At 39.1% G+C, this 12,952-nt stretch overlaps 1 protein-coding gene across 5 annotated transcripts in view; it reads left to right on the forward strand.

Moving 5' to 3' along the window:
- LOC100650714 (RNA-binding protein Musashi homolog Rbp6) overlaps positions 1-12,952 on the forward strand; it is a 777,530-nt gene that overhangs the window by 749,177 nt on the left and 15,401 nt on the right. For 2 of the 5 annotated variants that reach the window (XM_048412610.1, XM_048412623.1), the window contains 2 exons: positions 8,275-8,379; positions 9,458-9,523. The exons of 1 other annotated variant lie outside the window; for it this stretch is intronic. In XM_048412610.1, coding sequence (XP_048268567.1) covers positions 8,275-8,379; positions 9,458-9,523 — 171 coding nt within the window. The remainder of the gene's footprint in view (positions 1-8,274; positions 8,380-9,457; positions 9,524-12,952) is intronic. 2 more of the 5 variants (XM_048412611.1, XM_048412613.1) reach the window with 1 other exon arrangement.

The following is a 12,952-nucleotide window of genomic DNA, read 5'->3' on the forward strand; positions in this document are numbered from 1 at the left end:
ATGAATAAAAGTGTCGATGCAGTTAATCACCGAGAATTTCAACAATTTCCGCGACACTATCGATCAGTTCGAACGTAAACGGTCGGCAAAGAATAAAAAGCGGTAAAAATTGATTTACCGCTCGATCGGGACCTAACTCATCGCGTAATTCGTTGCCTTTTAATTCCCGTCATTATCTCGTTACGTTGCCTTTTAATCATCGCTATAATTAGTATTTCAGATGGGAGTGGAACGCTCCTCGAACCGATCTGAGTATCGAAGAAGCGACTTAAGGGTAGCCGCCGCGGCGATCGATTTCGCGACGAAAGTTTGGAATTACTTTTCGTCGACTCTTTTCAATCTCCGTTTCCCTTCTTCGCTTACCGCCCTCTTCTCCTTGTCCCCATTGTTCGTAATGCATTTCTGTTTCTCCAAACGACTTCTGTTTACTCGAATCGATACAGGATTTCTAAAAACTTTATACTCTGGCTTGACTTTCTTTCCACGGATAACCCTGCGCATCCTGTAACCCGTCACACCGCTTCAGCTTCTTCGATACTTTCCAGTCGGGATAAATTATAATGTCTATATTATATTATAAAATGAAGTTGGTCCCGCGTAACGGAATACGAATTGTTTACGGTCGTCCTTTCTTTCTTTTATTCTAGTCACGTAGTTTCGTGTGTTGATTGCTTTTCGTATTTATCGTCGCACATCGTTTCGCGAATGGAACGCGGACGCAGGTGTGATGAAAATCTCGAAGTTCGAGTCGAGTAACGATATAGAGATTAGAATTATAACGAAAACGCGACGATACGTTGTTGTATGAAGTATTCTGAAGAGATGATTGCTTTCTACGTAAGAAAGATAGCGTAAAATATCTCCACTCTTCCTATATTCTATTTTTCTACATGTGATATTCTCTTCTTTATAGTATCTAGAATAGCCCAGAAGTAATGGTAACAACAAAATTTGACTAATGTATACACATATACATAATTATATTATACTTATATATATATATATATATTTAAATCCCGTATCTTGTACTGGTGTTGGATGATTGCCTAGCTCATAGTACATAGTTACTTTCCAAGATTTCCAATTTTATTATTCGTAATGAGTAAAGAAGCCTAAACTGCTGCATTAGTTTTCACTAGAACTTAGCCTAACGTCTTTAGACTTGTTCTTCTGGTTTTTTCCCTTCTTTCACTCTTCGTAACGGGAACGTAATCGCGAGAAATTTTGTGTGTACAATACGTATATATATGTAGCATGGAAGAGGAAAGCCTTTCGAATCCTTCCCGAAACGATTGTAAAATCCATCAAGGAAAGGATTCCCATTCGTGAATAAGAAGGTGTGGCCTACTCTGAATTATACTCTCACATCCTGGACTCCCTCGTTCGCGTACATTTTGCGACTAACGTTCTTTCCAGTCAAAAGGATGCATGCACTTGAAGCTCAATGTCTGTAGTTCTAGTGAAAACTGAGAACAGTCGACGATTGAAAGAACAAAAGCTTTCCCTTGGTCGCGCGACCCATAGCCAAACGAAAGTGCCAACAGTCGATGAAGACCTCCGTTTCCTTCCGGGCCCGAATCGTTGCGTTTGGAATTTCTCTTACTTGCAACCACAATATACGTTCGTATCTTCTTTTTGTTTCTTCATAAACGATCGTTTGTATCTCGCGTCCAACATTCTTTTGTTCGCCGGATACGAAGTTGTTGTTCTCGCGCTCCTGTGGAAACGCTATGGAATATCAGCTTCCATGACACGATACACGCGACAGAATTTGTCGCGAGAATTCGCTCTGTTCGTCGCCGTTGCACCGGCTATGGGTCACATTTTGTTATCGCGTGAAATACGGCTAAATTTCGAGTCGAATAATCTCAAAAGAGGAAGGCAGACGTCTGGGACAGGACTGTTGCCGAGATCGATGACGAAGACTACCTCGAAGATGCAGTCACCTAGGGGCGAGTAATCTACCATCTACCTAAACCTACTGTCTCTTAGAAACGTCGTCGTATATACAGTGATCTTTTATTATTATTATTATTATTATTATTATCATTATTATTATTATTATTATTATTATTATTATTATTATACATTATTCATAGTATTAATTTAGTGTGACCACGACGGGGCGATCAGCCGCTAATGTTTGTCAATTTATGATTTCTACGCTTTGATGTATGGCAAAGAAATAGATCATTGGAATACATATATCGTGAATTCGTTGTATCAACATGAAATATCGTCCCGTGGTAGTACGAATACGTAGACAACTTAGACAAATCGAGCTGAACGGATATAAATAGCCTCTGGTTAGAAGCAGTCAGTAGTAAAAGAGATTCGTTGTCAACTTGACTTTTGTAATTTAACGTTTACAGTAATTGAACTAGTTAGTGTATAAGGTTGCCAACTAAGCGTACCATTTTTAACAAAATTAATTATCGTTCGCTAAATTAACCTCAATCGAGCTTGTCCGAGTTGCGACAAGACATATGCGAGTTTAACACGGAACAAGGATAGTTGGCAGCCTTAGCGGTGTTTAGGCTATATTAGTCGGAATTTCGACATAAAATAGAACACGTCGGCTGACCGTAAACAGTATCTTTATCCATTGAAAGAGAACTTTTAAGTGTCGTCTCAGTTTGATTAAATGGTTATAGACACAGTAGTAATGAAGAAAGGCGAGCTTGGAGGTCGTGGCGGACGTCAAAGGTTAAAAGACAAAAGATTCCGACCACAGCCTCGAAATCGTCGATCCATAGTTTATAGAATAACTTTGATAGAACAGTAGATTAGTGTGTAGATAGTATGAGAGTGATATCTTTCTTTTGTGTGTCGTGTGTATATCCGCAGATTTTTAACTGTCCGTATCTTTTTAATACGTATTATACTATATTATTATCCTTTTCTATTGTACTCACCAACCCGCTGTATCTGCGAATAGTATTTTTTTGGATACGTTTAGTAACTTGAATACCTGTTACCTCGAATCGTTGTTAATGTTTTTTATACCGTTGGAGTTTAATTGACTAGTGTATTAGAACGCTAATTATTTTAGTTAATATTTAGTCGAGTGAGACCACAGTTTTTGAACGCGTACGTAGTTACTTAGAGAGTTTCGACGTTGAAGATACTCGATTTATTACATATACTTTTTCACCACTATTTTTATGCCTATCCATACTGTTTCGAAGGTTTACGATTATTATCGGTGTATTCGTTCGTTGAATACGTGTGTGTAGTTTAGGATGTGCAGATTGGACCATGTTAAAATTGTTCCCTTTGTTGATGCTTCGCGTTCTCGTCGCTGTACGAGAACATGACCAACTAACAGCCTGCTGTTAATCAACTTATTAACCATCGTCGTCATTGTTGATCGAGCGCGTGATTCGTCCAGTGTGTTGCTTCGTCGAGGCTGTACGCTTGAACATATTTCAGGATAACGAGGGTGCCTTTTCGCTGTACGAATGATCGATTCACGATCAGTGAATGCTTTAAATCATGTGTTAATAATGGTACGTGATTTTTTGTCTTTTTTCTTCGCTCAAAATTTGTCGTCACAAAACAATTTCTCACATCAAATTTAAATAACTTGACAATACAAAAATGCATTACGATTTTAAATTATTTTTAATCGTTTTAAATTGTTGAAATTTAATCGTACACCGTCTTTTTCTCCTCTCGCCGCTTCGTGAACCGTCATATTTATGTTTCCTCCGCTTGCATTACGACGCTATCCTTAACTTTCACCGATATTTCAAGAAGATGTATTTTATCAGCAGCGTGAGATATATATTTGCCGTCACCCACTCCTGTCCGAGAAAAACAAATCGGTACTTGCGCTAACGTTATCTATGCCCGCGATATATACATAAGGATGTATAGAAATATTCTGTCGGAGAGACACGTGCATTTTATTGCCCACTCTAAGAATCGCCGGGCATCGTATCGATCGACGGAAACAGTTTAGTTTTCTCTGAATATCTAGCCAACCAGATAGCTCGTTTTATTTGCACTTTTCAGTTTAAGAAGGTATTCACGAATCCTATGTTCATTCTCATCCATTGTGTCCAAAACATTCGCCAATTTCGTTTTCCAAATAAATTTCTTATTATTTTAAAACCAGAGAAAATTCGAACGGTCGAAAAATTATAGTTTCAATTATTTTCGAAGTTCCTCCGTTCCTTCGTTCACGTAAATTTCGTCCTATTCGAAGCATGGATTTCAAAGTAACAGCAACAGAAGTCACGAGTCCATTTCTGGAGCTGTTTGAGTCAGCGTTAAACGAATTGAAAAATTATCCGATCTGTACTGACCTGTGTTTACTTGATCAAAATCATTCTCCTATCAAGACGTCACAGTCTCCTTGCTGGCCGATATTTCATACCCCACGAGTGGATTTCGCGATGCAGACCGTTTCCCTCCCGTTATACAGACTCTCGATCGTATCTACGTCAGCTGGAGATACACTTGAAATAGATGAACTCTTGGCCTAGATCTTTATGCGTTTGCCGTTTCGATGAAAACGATCGAATCACATGAGCGTTAAGAAGTTCGGTTCTAGATGCTACCGCGTGCATTCTGCACTTGATTTTCCCTTTGCGTGCACAAACATTTTTGGATACGAGATACCCTGGGCGCTACCGACACCCTCTCTCTCCCTCTCTCTGTTTCCTTTCTTTTTCTTTCGTAAATTGCAGAATCTCCGAACCAGCTATCTCGGTACATGGCCCCCTTCTTTCTATGAAACGTTCGATAAACGTCTGCGGGCGAAGTTTCCCGGTTCATTTGTCACCAGGCTCTTACAGCACTCCGATTTTTATCCTTTACTTCTCGCGTGTCTTCACTTTTCTTACGCTACGCTCCCTCAAAGTTCCAGCAACCTCCATTGTTCGAGCGGTTGGATCAGGTTCGATGTGCTCTTATTGCGGAGAAACGTATATGTTATTGATTGTATGATTGAGACTAAATTCCTTAGTGCCTTGTACTAGAGAATTGCAAATGAGTGAACTATTATTTAACTTCTATTAACGTTTTTAGCTTTTGTTTAATATGTAATTATTCCGTCTATGGTTTGGGTCTTATTTGACAGATGAATAATTGGTTTCTTCTTAAAAAGTAATTAATTTGATCGAAGTCAGAAAATTTCAAAAAGAATGAAACGAATACAAAATCAATAATTAAGCAGGCAAGAAGATACTACGAACGCAGATTAAAAATTTACGTATTAACGTCAAAGCTAAAATAATCTATGAAAGCAATCTATTCCTAATCGAAAATGTGATAAAACATTTAAATTTTACAAAAAGCTACGTGTAACAATAATCTTCTTATGCACCAATAATCTCAATCTCACATTCGCTATAGATTTACGTATTTCGTACTACAATCACGGTTCTACAATCAAGAGTGCATCACGTATTCCTCCGCATCGTACGCAGTTTTTTAATCCATATTACTTAATCGGATCGCGAGAGCTTTCCCTGGATCGTATCCATGGAGCTTACCTCTTTTCGTGTGTTACCAATGATGAAATATTGTTCGTATTTGGCGGTTTCTTCGGAGTCATCCTCGCGTAATCTAGTGACAAACGCGAACCACGTAGTTCTCTGGTCATATCATTCCCATTTATAGCCAAGAATTGCGGAGTGAGAAAAAGATACGAAGTCATGTAAATTGTCACGCGATAGAGACACGTGGCGAATATTCCTCTGTAACCTGGCAGTGGATCGAAACTTCCGGCCAGAGTTCGACCGTGCCCGATAGAGACAAGCCACACCATTAAGCGGCGTGATACCCCATACAAATCACGTCGATCCGCGATTTATGGTCCGTTCACCCCCTTACGCTATCGCGTTATCAGTCCTGCCGGTTACCGTTCCTGAAACGAGATTCCACACTCTGGGAAAACTTTGTTTTCACGCTGTCCGAAGCTGATTTTTTCCTTCCGCGTTAACGTACCGTTCGAACAATGTTTTTCGCATATTCTCCTATCATTTTCTCATAGCGTTCGTTGAATTCGGTATTCATTAATTTTATTCGACTTACTTTATTTTCAAAATTTTTGCAAGAATTAAAGTTCCGTAGGTATTTAGACATTTATTAAATCCGTTTAATTATAATGGGAAATCTGTTTGCGACGCGTCTCCTTCGATCCTCATGGGGCTCGTAATGTTTCATTTTCTCGTAAACTGGTTAACCATTTAAGTACATATCTATACTCGGAGCCACTAACCCAATTAACCTGGCGCTAGCTTTTGCGACATATCGTAATGTTTTGTGTTATGTAGAAACTTTCAGCTACTATCGTCGATCTCTTCTTATGTTTATTCTATAGCATCGATGCTTATCTCTAAATAACTTTCCATGTACGCAGTGGCTCGGGAAAGTAGATTGGGTTGTAGCTTTAAAACGATTAGAGATAAAAGAAAATAAATGTGTCGTAATTTGCACGCCAATCTCGTGCAATTATGCATGCGTATAGCAGCAAATAAGCGATTTCATATTGAATTAATTAATCGATATAATTTTTCTTTGCAATAAATAAAAAAAGTAATATGTACTTTGCGATACGGATCGATTTCTTACATTTTTATCTACTAAATTTCTGTTAAATCATCAGTTTCTAAAAGTTCATATTTTTAAATTTTTATATTAAATATTATTGAAAGGGAAACAATGTCAATCGCTATACCAAAGAATATATAGATAATTCAATTCAGAAAGGAGAATATTTGAACCATACGCGCGCACATAAATACATACTGTTGACAGATCGGACATTTTCTTTCATTTCCGCCCTTTTCGAAGCTACAACCCAACCCACTTGTCCAAAACACTCTGGTATCATCCTGATTTATTTTTCATCCTGTTTACCCAATATCGATGACAATTCACCCCTCGAATTTCCTAAAATCCACACAAATTTCGAATCAACCAACACCGCTAACAGTTCCTCGAATATAAATTCAAACGTGGCTACAATTCGCGTGGGTGTATTCTTATTTTTGATGGGCCGTCTTTTCTCTGCGTTTCGTTCATTTTTTTTCTGCTTTCCGCGCTGCTCTTACCATACGATACGCTTCGCGACGAGTCCACCTTTGCGGACCGTTTTACCAACTTTAAATCATTTACTCGTGGTTCTTTGTGTGATATTTTTTTCATCTACCTCCTTTTTTTTTCTTTGATTCCGAATGGTAAATGCCAGGGGCAGCGTAATGCTCGCGCGTAGGCGCCGTATTTATTTCGTAGAAAAGCGAGCTCGTGGAAAAAATAGCGGAGAGTGTGACGTCAGAACGTCCGCATTCATCGCTAGCACAAAACGCGTCGATGTTTGTTTAGCCGGTTATAAAGGATCTCCAATTTTTCTGTCGGTCTTTCTTGCAATGAAAATTCTTTCTTTATTATTTTTTTTTTTTTTCATTCGCTTTTCTTGACTTCTTTCGTCTGCCGAAACGAGTTCCACGTTATCGAACGCGTCGGAGTAATTAATGCGCGAAGGTTATCGCAATTGTTCGCGATGTGTATTCCGTGAGACCGATATGAATCCACTGCGAATGCCGCATTTGCAGTATTTGTCAATACACGGTTTTATTTTGGTCATTGATTTTTGTTAAAGATAATTACTGATTTTGGGTCTTGGATTTTATAATTATTCTCTTTTAGATTGAATTATTTCGGCTCATAGAATAAATTTCAGATTAGTACAATACATTGAAAAATTCCTGGATGGGTTGATTTTAACGTTATTGGTCTAAGTTTTAAAGTATGAGATTACATAATTAGGAATTATCTTTCATAGCAGAAATAATAGCATTACAACGATTTGTGTCATAGCAAATATCACGACTAAATAATTAGAAATATATTCTTAACTCAGAAGTAATTTTTCTGATATTTTCTAAAATTTCTCGTACTATTAAAAGTATTAGAATTAAATATCCAGTTTATATTCAGACTACGTTTAACTCTATTTTCAATAATCACTTTTTTAGACAACCAAATCAATCAATTTTATTAACGTTTCATAAAGATGAAAACTCATACTTTTTGATTTTCTTCTTACATAAACCACGTATAACTAAATCGCCACGTTGTCGCTGTTTCGCCAAAAAAAAGCAGCTAAATAAACTCACCATGCCAACGGTATTTTTCTCTCTTTTATCTCGTACAATCTCAGCAGCAAATTTTTTACCAAGATTATTTTTATTTATTCGTCCCCGTTTTTTTGTTTTTTTTGCCTACATTCTCAGCTTTCTTCTTGTTCTTTATTAATGTCAGGAGTGCCGGCAGTGTTCTACCACGGAACCGGAAGCGAGAACGCAAGCCGCGCATATACGGAGACACCGATGCAACACGTCCAACGGACTGCACTCCGGAAGAAATGTATGAAGTCGACATTCACTTTGGACTGTGGAAAAAAGCACGCCTTTTTCCCCTCTCTGTCTGTCCGTTTGTCTTCGCGCCTCTATTTCTCTTTGTACATCTGTCTCTCCTTTCAACCGCTTCTTTTTTTTTCACGTTCTCGCAAAATATCGATCATTATCATTACGGTTTTTCGGCGCCATGAAACGCAAACGTTTCGTTGATAGTTTCACATTTCCAGCCACTAAACGTTTTTGGAGGCTGGAGCGTTTCTGTTCACGTCATCGATCGCGATTCATACATTTCTGCCTTCGTCGGTCCCGTAAGCAAGAAATAACAGCGCGGTGAGATGCGTCCAATCGACGAGACGGGGCTGCTGTCGTAACCCGTGCGACAATTGATAGCCGTAGGTTCTATTATCACGCGGCAAATATTTTACGAATCTTCGAACGTGAGAGTGCGATATTCGGTTACTCGTACGATTGCGAGCACGTGGAATATTCCCAGGTAAATATCGCGTAACGCAGCACGGATGAAAGGGAAAGGGATGCCTAAATACATGGTTTATAGTGGACGATGATTTGACCACGCTTTACGTGTTCAAACGTAATCGTTGTGATTCGTCCAAAATAACGAGATTAACGACGAGTTTGCGAGCATAGTAAACGTTGACTCGGGTTCCAGTTGGACCAGAGTAGCAAAGGTCTGTAGCAAGGCTAAAGAACGAAAGAAAGGAGAGAACGTTTAATCCGGGGATCGCGAAAGTGTCACGACGCAAGAGGAAAACGTGCTCGCCCGATCGTCGCACAACGTACAGAGAAGATCAACGACAAAGCAACACACACGGAAAAATCACGTTTCTGTCTTTCTTTCGACCGTCACTTTGGCGTCACACAGATGTCTCTCTACTTCTTCTTTCATCTTTTCTTTTTTTTTCTTTTTTTTTTTAAACTCTCTCTTCTTTAATCAGCTACAGACAGTATTACATACCCTTCTCTTACTCTCTGCTGAGTGGCAGTAAACGAGAGTAGCGAGAGCGTACGATATCGCGTATAGTCTTGATGTACGGAACAGTTGTGATCAGAGTTTTATGTTTCAGTGGATCTTACCAACGGGCAGCTCACCCCCAACAACAACACGCCCTTGCTCACGCAAGCCCTTTCTGGTACGTCTAAAAGTTTACCATTCTTTTCGGCTTCGATCCTACTACCGCTTTCTTAATTTGTCTCGCATCGTTAAAGAGTCTCGAGGTTTATATTTATCTGCGCATCATATACTATATGCAGATATAATATGTATTATATATTATATATATCAAAATGCACGGACAATAGGTTCGCTGGGAACGGCGCACGATTTCCGATTCTTGATAGTTTTCATTATCGAGTCACGCGATATAACGAAAGGCAGTAATGGTAGAAGAGAGAAAGAGGGAGGGAGGGGGAGAGAGAGAGAGAGAGAAAGAAAGAGCAAGAGAAAGGAAGGAAGAGAATAACAACGATATCAGCTCTGCTTCTTAGCACGAGGTCTTCGTGATTGTTAGATCGAGACGTTACGATATAGCTAGACGGAATCCGGTATTACGACGCAGCTTACAACGAGGCTTGGAACTCGTGTAATTCAATTCTCTTTCGTGATTCGATTCTCGAGCTTTAACAGAAACAAGCTTTGCATTACGTCTTAATGGCAAATTACGAAGCTGCTTCGACTTCTTCGTATACTTTGATTAGTGAACAAGCTCGAACCAGTGAGTCATACCTACTTGCTAAGCTTCCTGAAGTTTGAACCGTGAATATGATTATCCTCCGTTGAGCGTTTCCCCGTTCGAGGATACTCCACGCTCGGATTCTTCGATCGGTATATGGATATACAGTCAGTTGTCGTATAAATGCATGATTTTTTATGTCGTGGATTCTTTCGTTTTCTGGGATGATCTTGTGCATGATTATTCGATTTGAAGATGATTTCTATTTGTTAAGAAGTTAAGAAGTATTAGCAACTATCATAACTAATAAATTGAACAGCCATCCTTCATTTGTTTATTTTTAAATGAAATACGTCCAGTACAAAATAACAACATCTCCCAATAAATAATTAAGCATTCGAAATGTTCTATCAGACAGAATAAATCAGGTGCACAGCGTTTCCCAAGAAAGTCGTTTCTCTAAACGAGCAAGAAAAAATCCTACTGCAATTTTCTGCAGAATTCTTTACCAAGAATCCGTGCTAATTTCTCGAAAATGGTCACGGTTCAGAGCACTTTTCACGACCCATGCCAGTGAAAGGACTTTCTTCTTAGCTTGTGAATGGTGCGAGGTCGAGCGGGTGGCGAAGCAACCCAGACAGCAAGGAATTCTGAAAAATGTCACACATGTGGGACGGCTGGATGCCGACAGCAAATACACCGACTTCAACCCTTTTATTTTTTTATTCCTCCTCCTTCTTTCCCCCTTTTCTCTCCCACCGATCGCAAAATCTGTCCTGATCCTGTCGGCTCCTGTGCTATTCGCAATCTCCTCTCAAATAAATCAAACTTTTGAATCGTGCTCGACCCACCCCCACCATCCCTCGCACTCCGCATCGACAAATCCAGCCACCAGTAGAAAACTTTCTAACTGGTCGCCATTGTCAAGAGTTTAAAAGCTGAATAGGGTTTTAGATTGTACATCGAGCATTTTCGGTTTGTCATACTCTGCCCCTTTCCTCGTTCTTTTCGTCCTCGCGAGTTTCGAATTCTTCGCGTTCCTCTTCCACCCTCTGTCTGGAATCTCTTCGTCATCTTTGTCTTCGAATTATACCTAGTCCTCCGTGTCGTAGCTACGTTGCGCAATCTCGTAGTGATTCATCTTCCCTTGCTCTTTTTTTTCTTCTTTCTCCTTCGAGATGGTCGTCATTGTATTTTTTGTATATACAGTTGCTCACGAAATTAATCAAACACTTGCAAAAATCACAAAAATATTTAATTACTTAATTATCTATTGTAATAATAAGTCTAAATATTCAGTGGAATCAGTTTCGACACTAATTATATGTATATTTAAGATGGTTATTCTTGCTATATATCAATATGAATACTAAATATGAATACGAATTTTTTATGATAAATATTCAATCACTATCGTGAGCAATCGTATATGGTAATTGAAGTGATAACCATGGAATGGAGAAAATAGTCTTGATTTTAGGTTTTAAGTGTAGTGTTGGAAAATTGAGTATGCCATGGAGTGTGTGGTTGGTATTGAGAAAAGATACGTGCGATTCTCTGGTCGCGTACATTAATCTCTTTCGTTGTTTCGCTCGGCCGGTTGGTACAGAAGACTCGAGACTGGAACGCAGCTTTTCGAGCCGATGCGTGGATGACAAGTTGGCAATTTATTCCCTGAAACCTCTGGACCTAGGGCATTCAATGCCAGGGTATATTTTAGTTTGTCAGACGTGGTAGCTGCTAATACGAAGAGGAACACGTATACAGCTGATGAATAAACCGCGATGTCCTCGAAATCGGAACGCGTGATAGTGGTCTCCTTTCGTTTCCCTCGTTATTTCGAGAGACTCGAGCGGATCGTTGCCCGTGTACTTCTGGCCAATTAAGTATTGTCGAGATCGTTGTGCATTGGTGTCACTGTACTAGTTCCGTTTTGCCTTTCGAGTGGCTATTATTCTATAAATCAATTGCTGTTTGCTCGACTTTCGTTATCCCCTTTATTCTGGAATGTGAAATCCTTCCTCCTATCGTAGAATGCGAGCGCTGGTCTTTTACATTCTTTTTTTTTGTTTCTTTATTTATTTTATTTTATCTCAATTTTCTTCGTTTTATAGCATGTTCTATTTTGCCCTGAACTAATACCGTACTAACGTGAATGCGAGAGATATAGCAAAAACGCGAAAAGAACGCAAGTCAGAAACGAAATCGTTCCTCTTGAGAAGAAAATCCGCCACATTATGAACAGTCGAATCACTCTAGAGCTAAATCGCACGTGCTCGACGATATCTGTTTATGCGTTGGTCGCTGTTACTGGCTCGTGCGATTGCGTTTCTTGTCTTAGCGACGTGTATAGTACATTGTATCCATACTCTGCAGCTCCGATGGTTTTCTGTTGTTCCATTACGCGCAAAGGTGTCTTGTAATCCGCTTATTGAGTATCTCCTTATTTGCTTCTTTCACGTTTTATATGTATCTCGATTATTTGTCTCCGTAACTGGCGACGTTTCTGTACTATTCTCTCTCTCTCTCTCTCTCTCCCTCTCTCTTTGTATGTGTATCTGTTTTGTGTTGTACCAGTGTTCACGTGTTTTATTCGATGTCTATTACGAATTCGCCCTCGTTCACTGATATAACGAGGAAATGAAAACGTTTCCTTTATTTTTTCTTCTCCTTTTCTAAAAGGTACAAATTTATTTTTATACGAACATGTCGCTTGTTAATTGAGATATTCCTTATACTGCGAGATATACACATGTACAGAAACGCAAGTTGTCGTGATGTTGATTGCGTGATTTTGTTGTTTATATTGTAAGGCGTGTTTGTTAGCGATGTTAAAAAGACATACTAGTTTCGATAAGCTTCCCGGTAATAGGTATACTGATATAAGCA

The sequence above is a fragment of the Bombus terrestris genome, chromosome 2 (genome assembly GCF_910591885.1).
Source record: "Bombus terrestris chromosome 2, iyBomTerr1.2, whole genome shotgun sequence".
Lineage (NCBI taxonomy): Eukaryota > Metazoa > Arthropoda > Insecta > Hymenoptera > Apidae > Bombus > Bombus terrestris.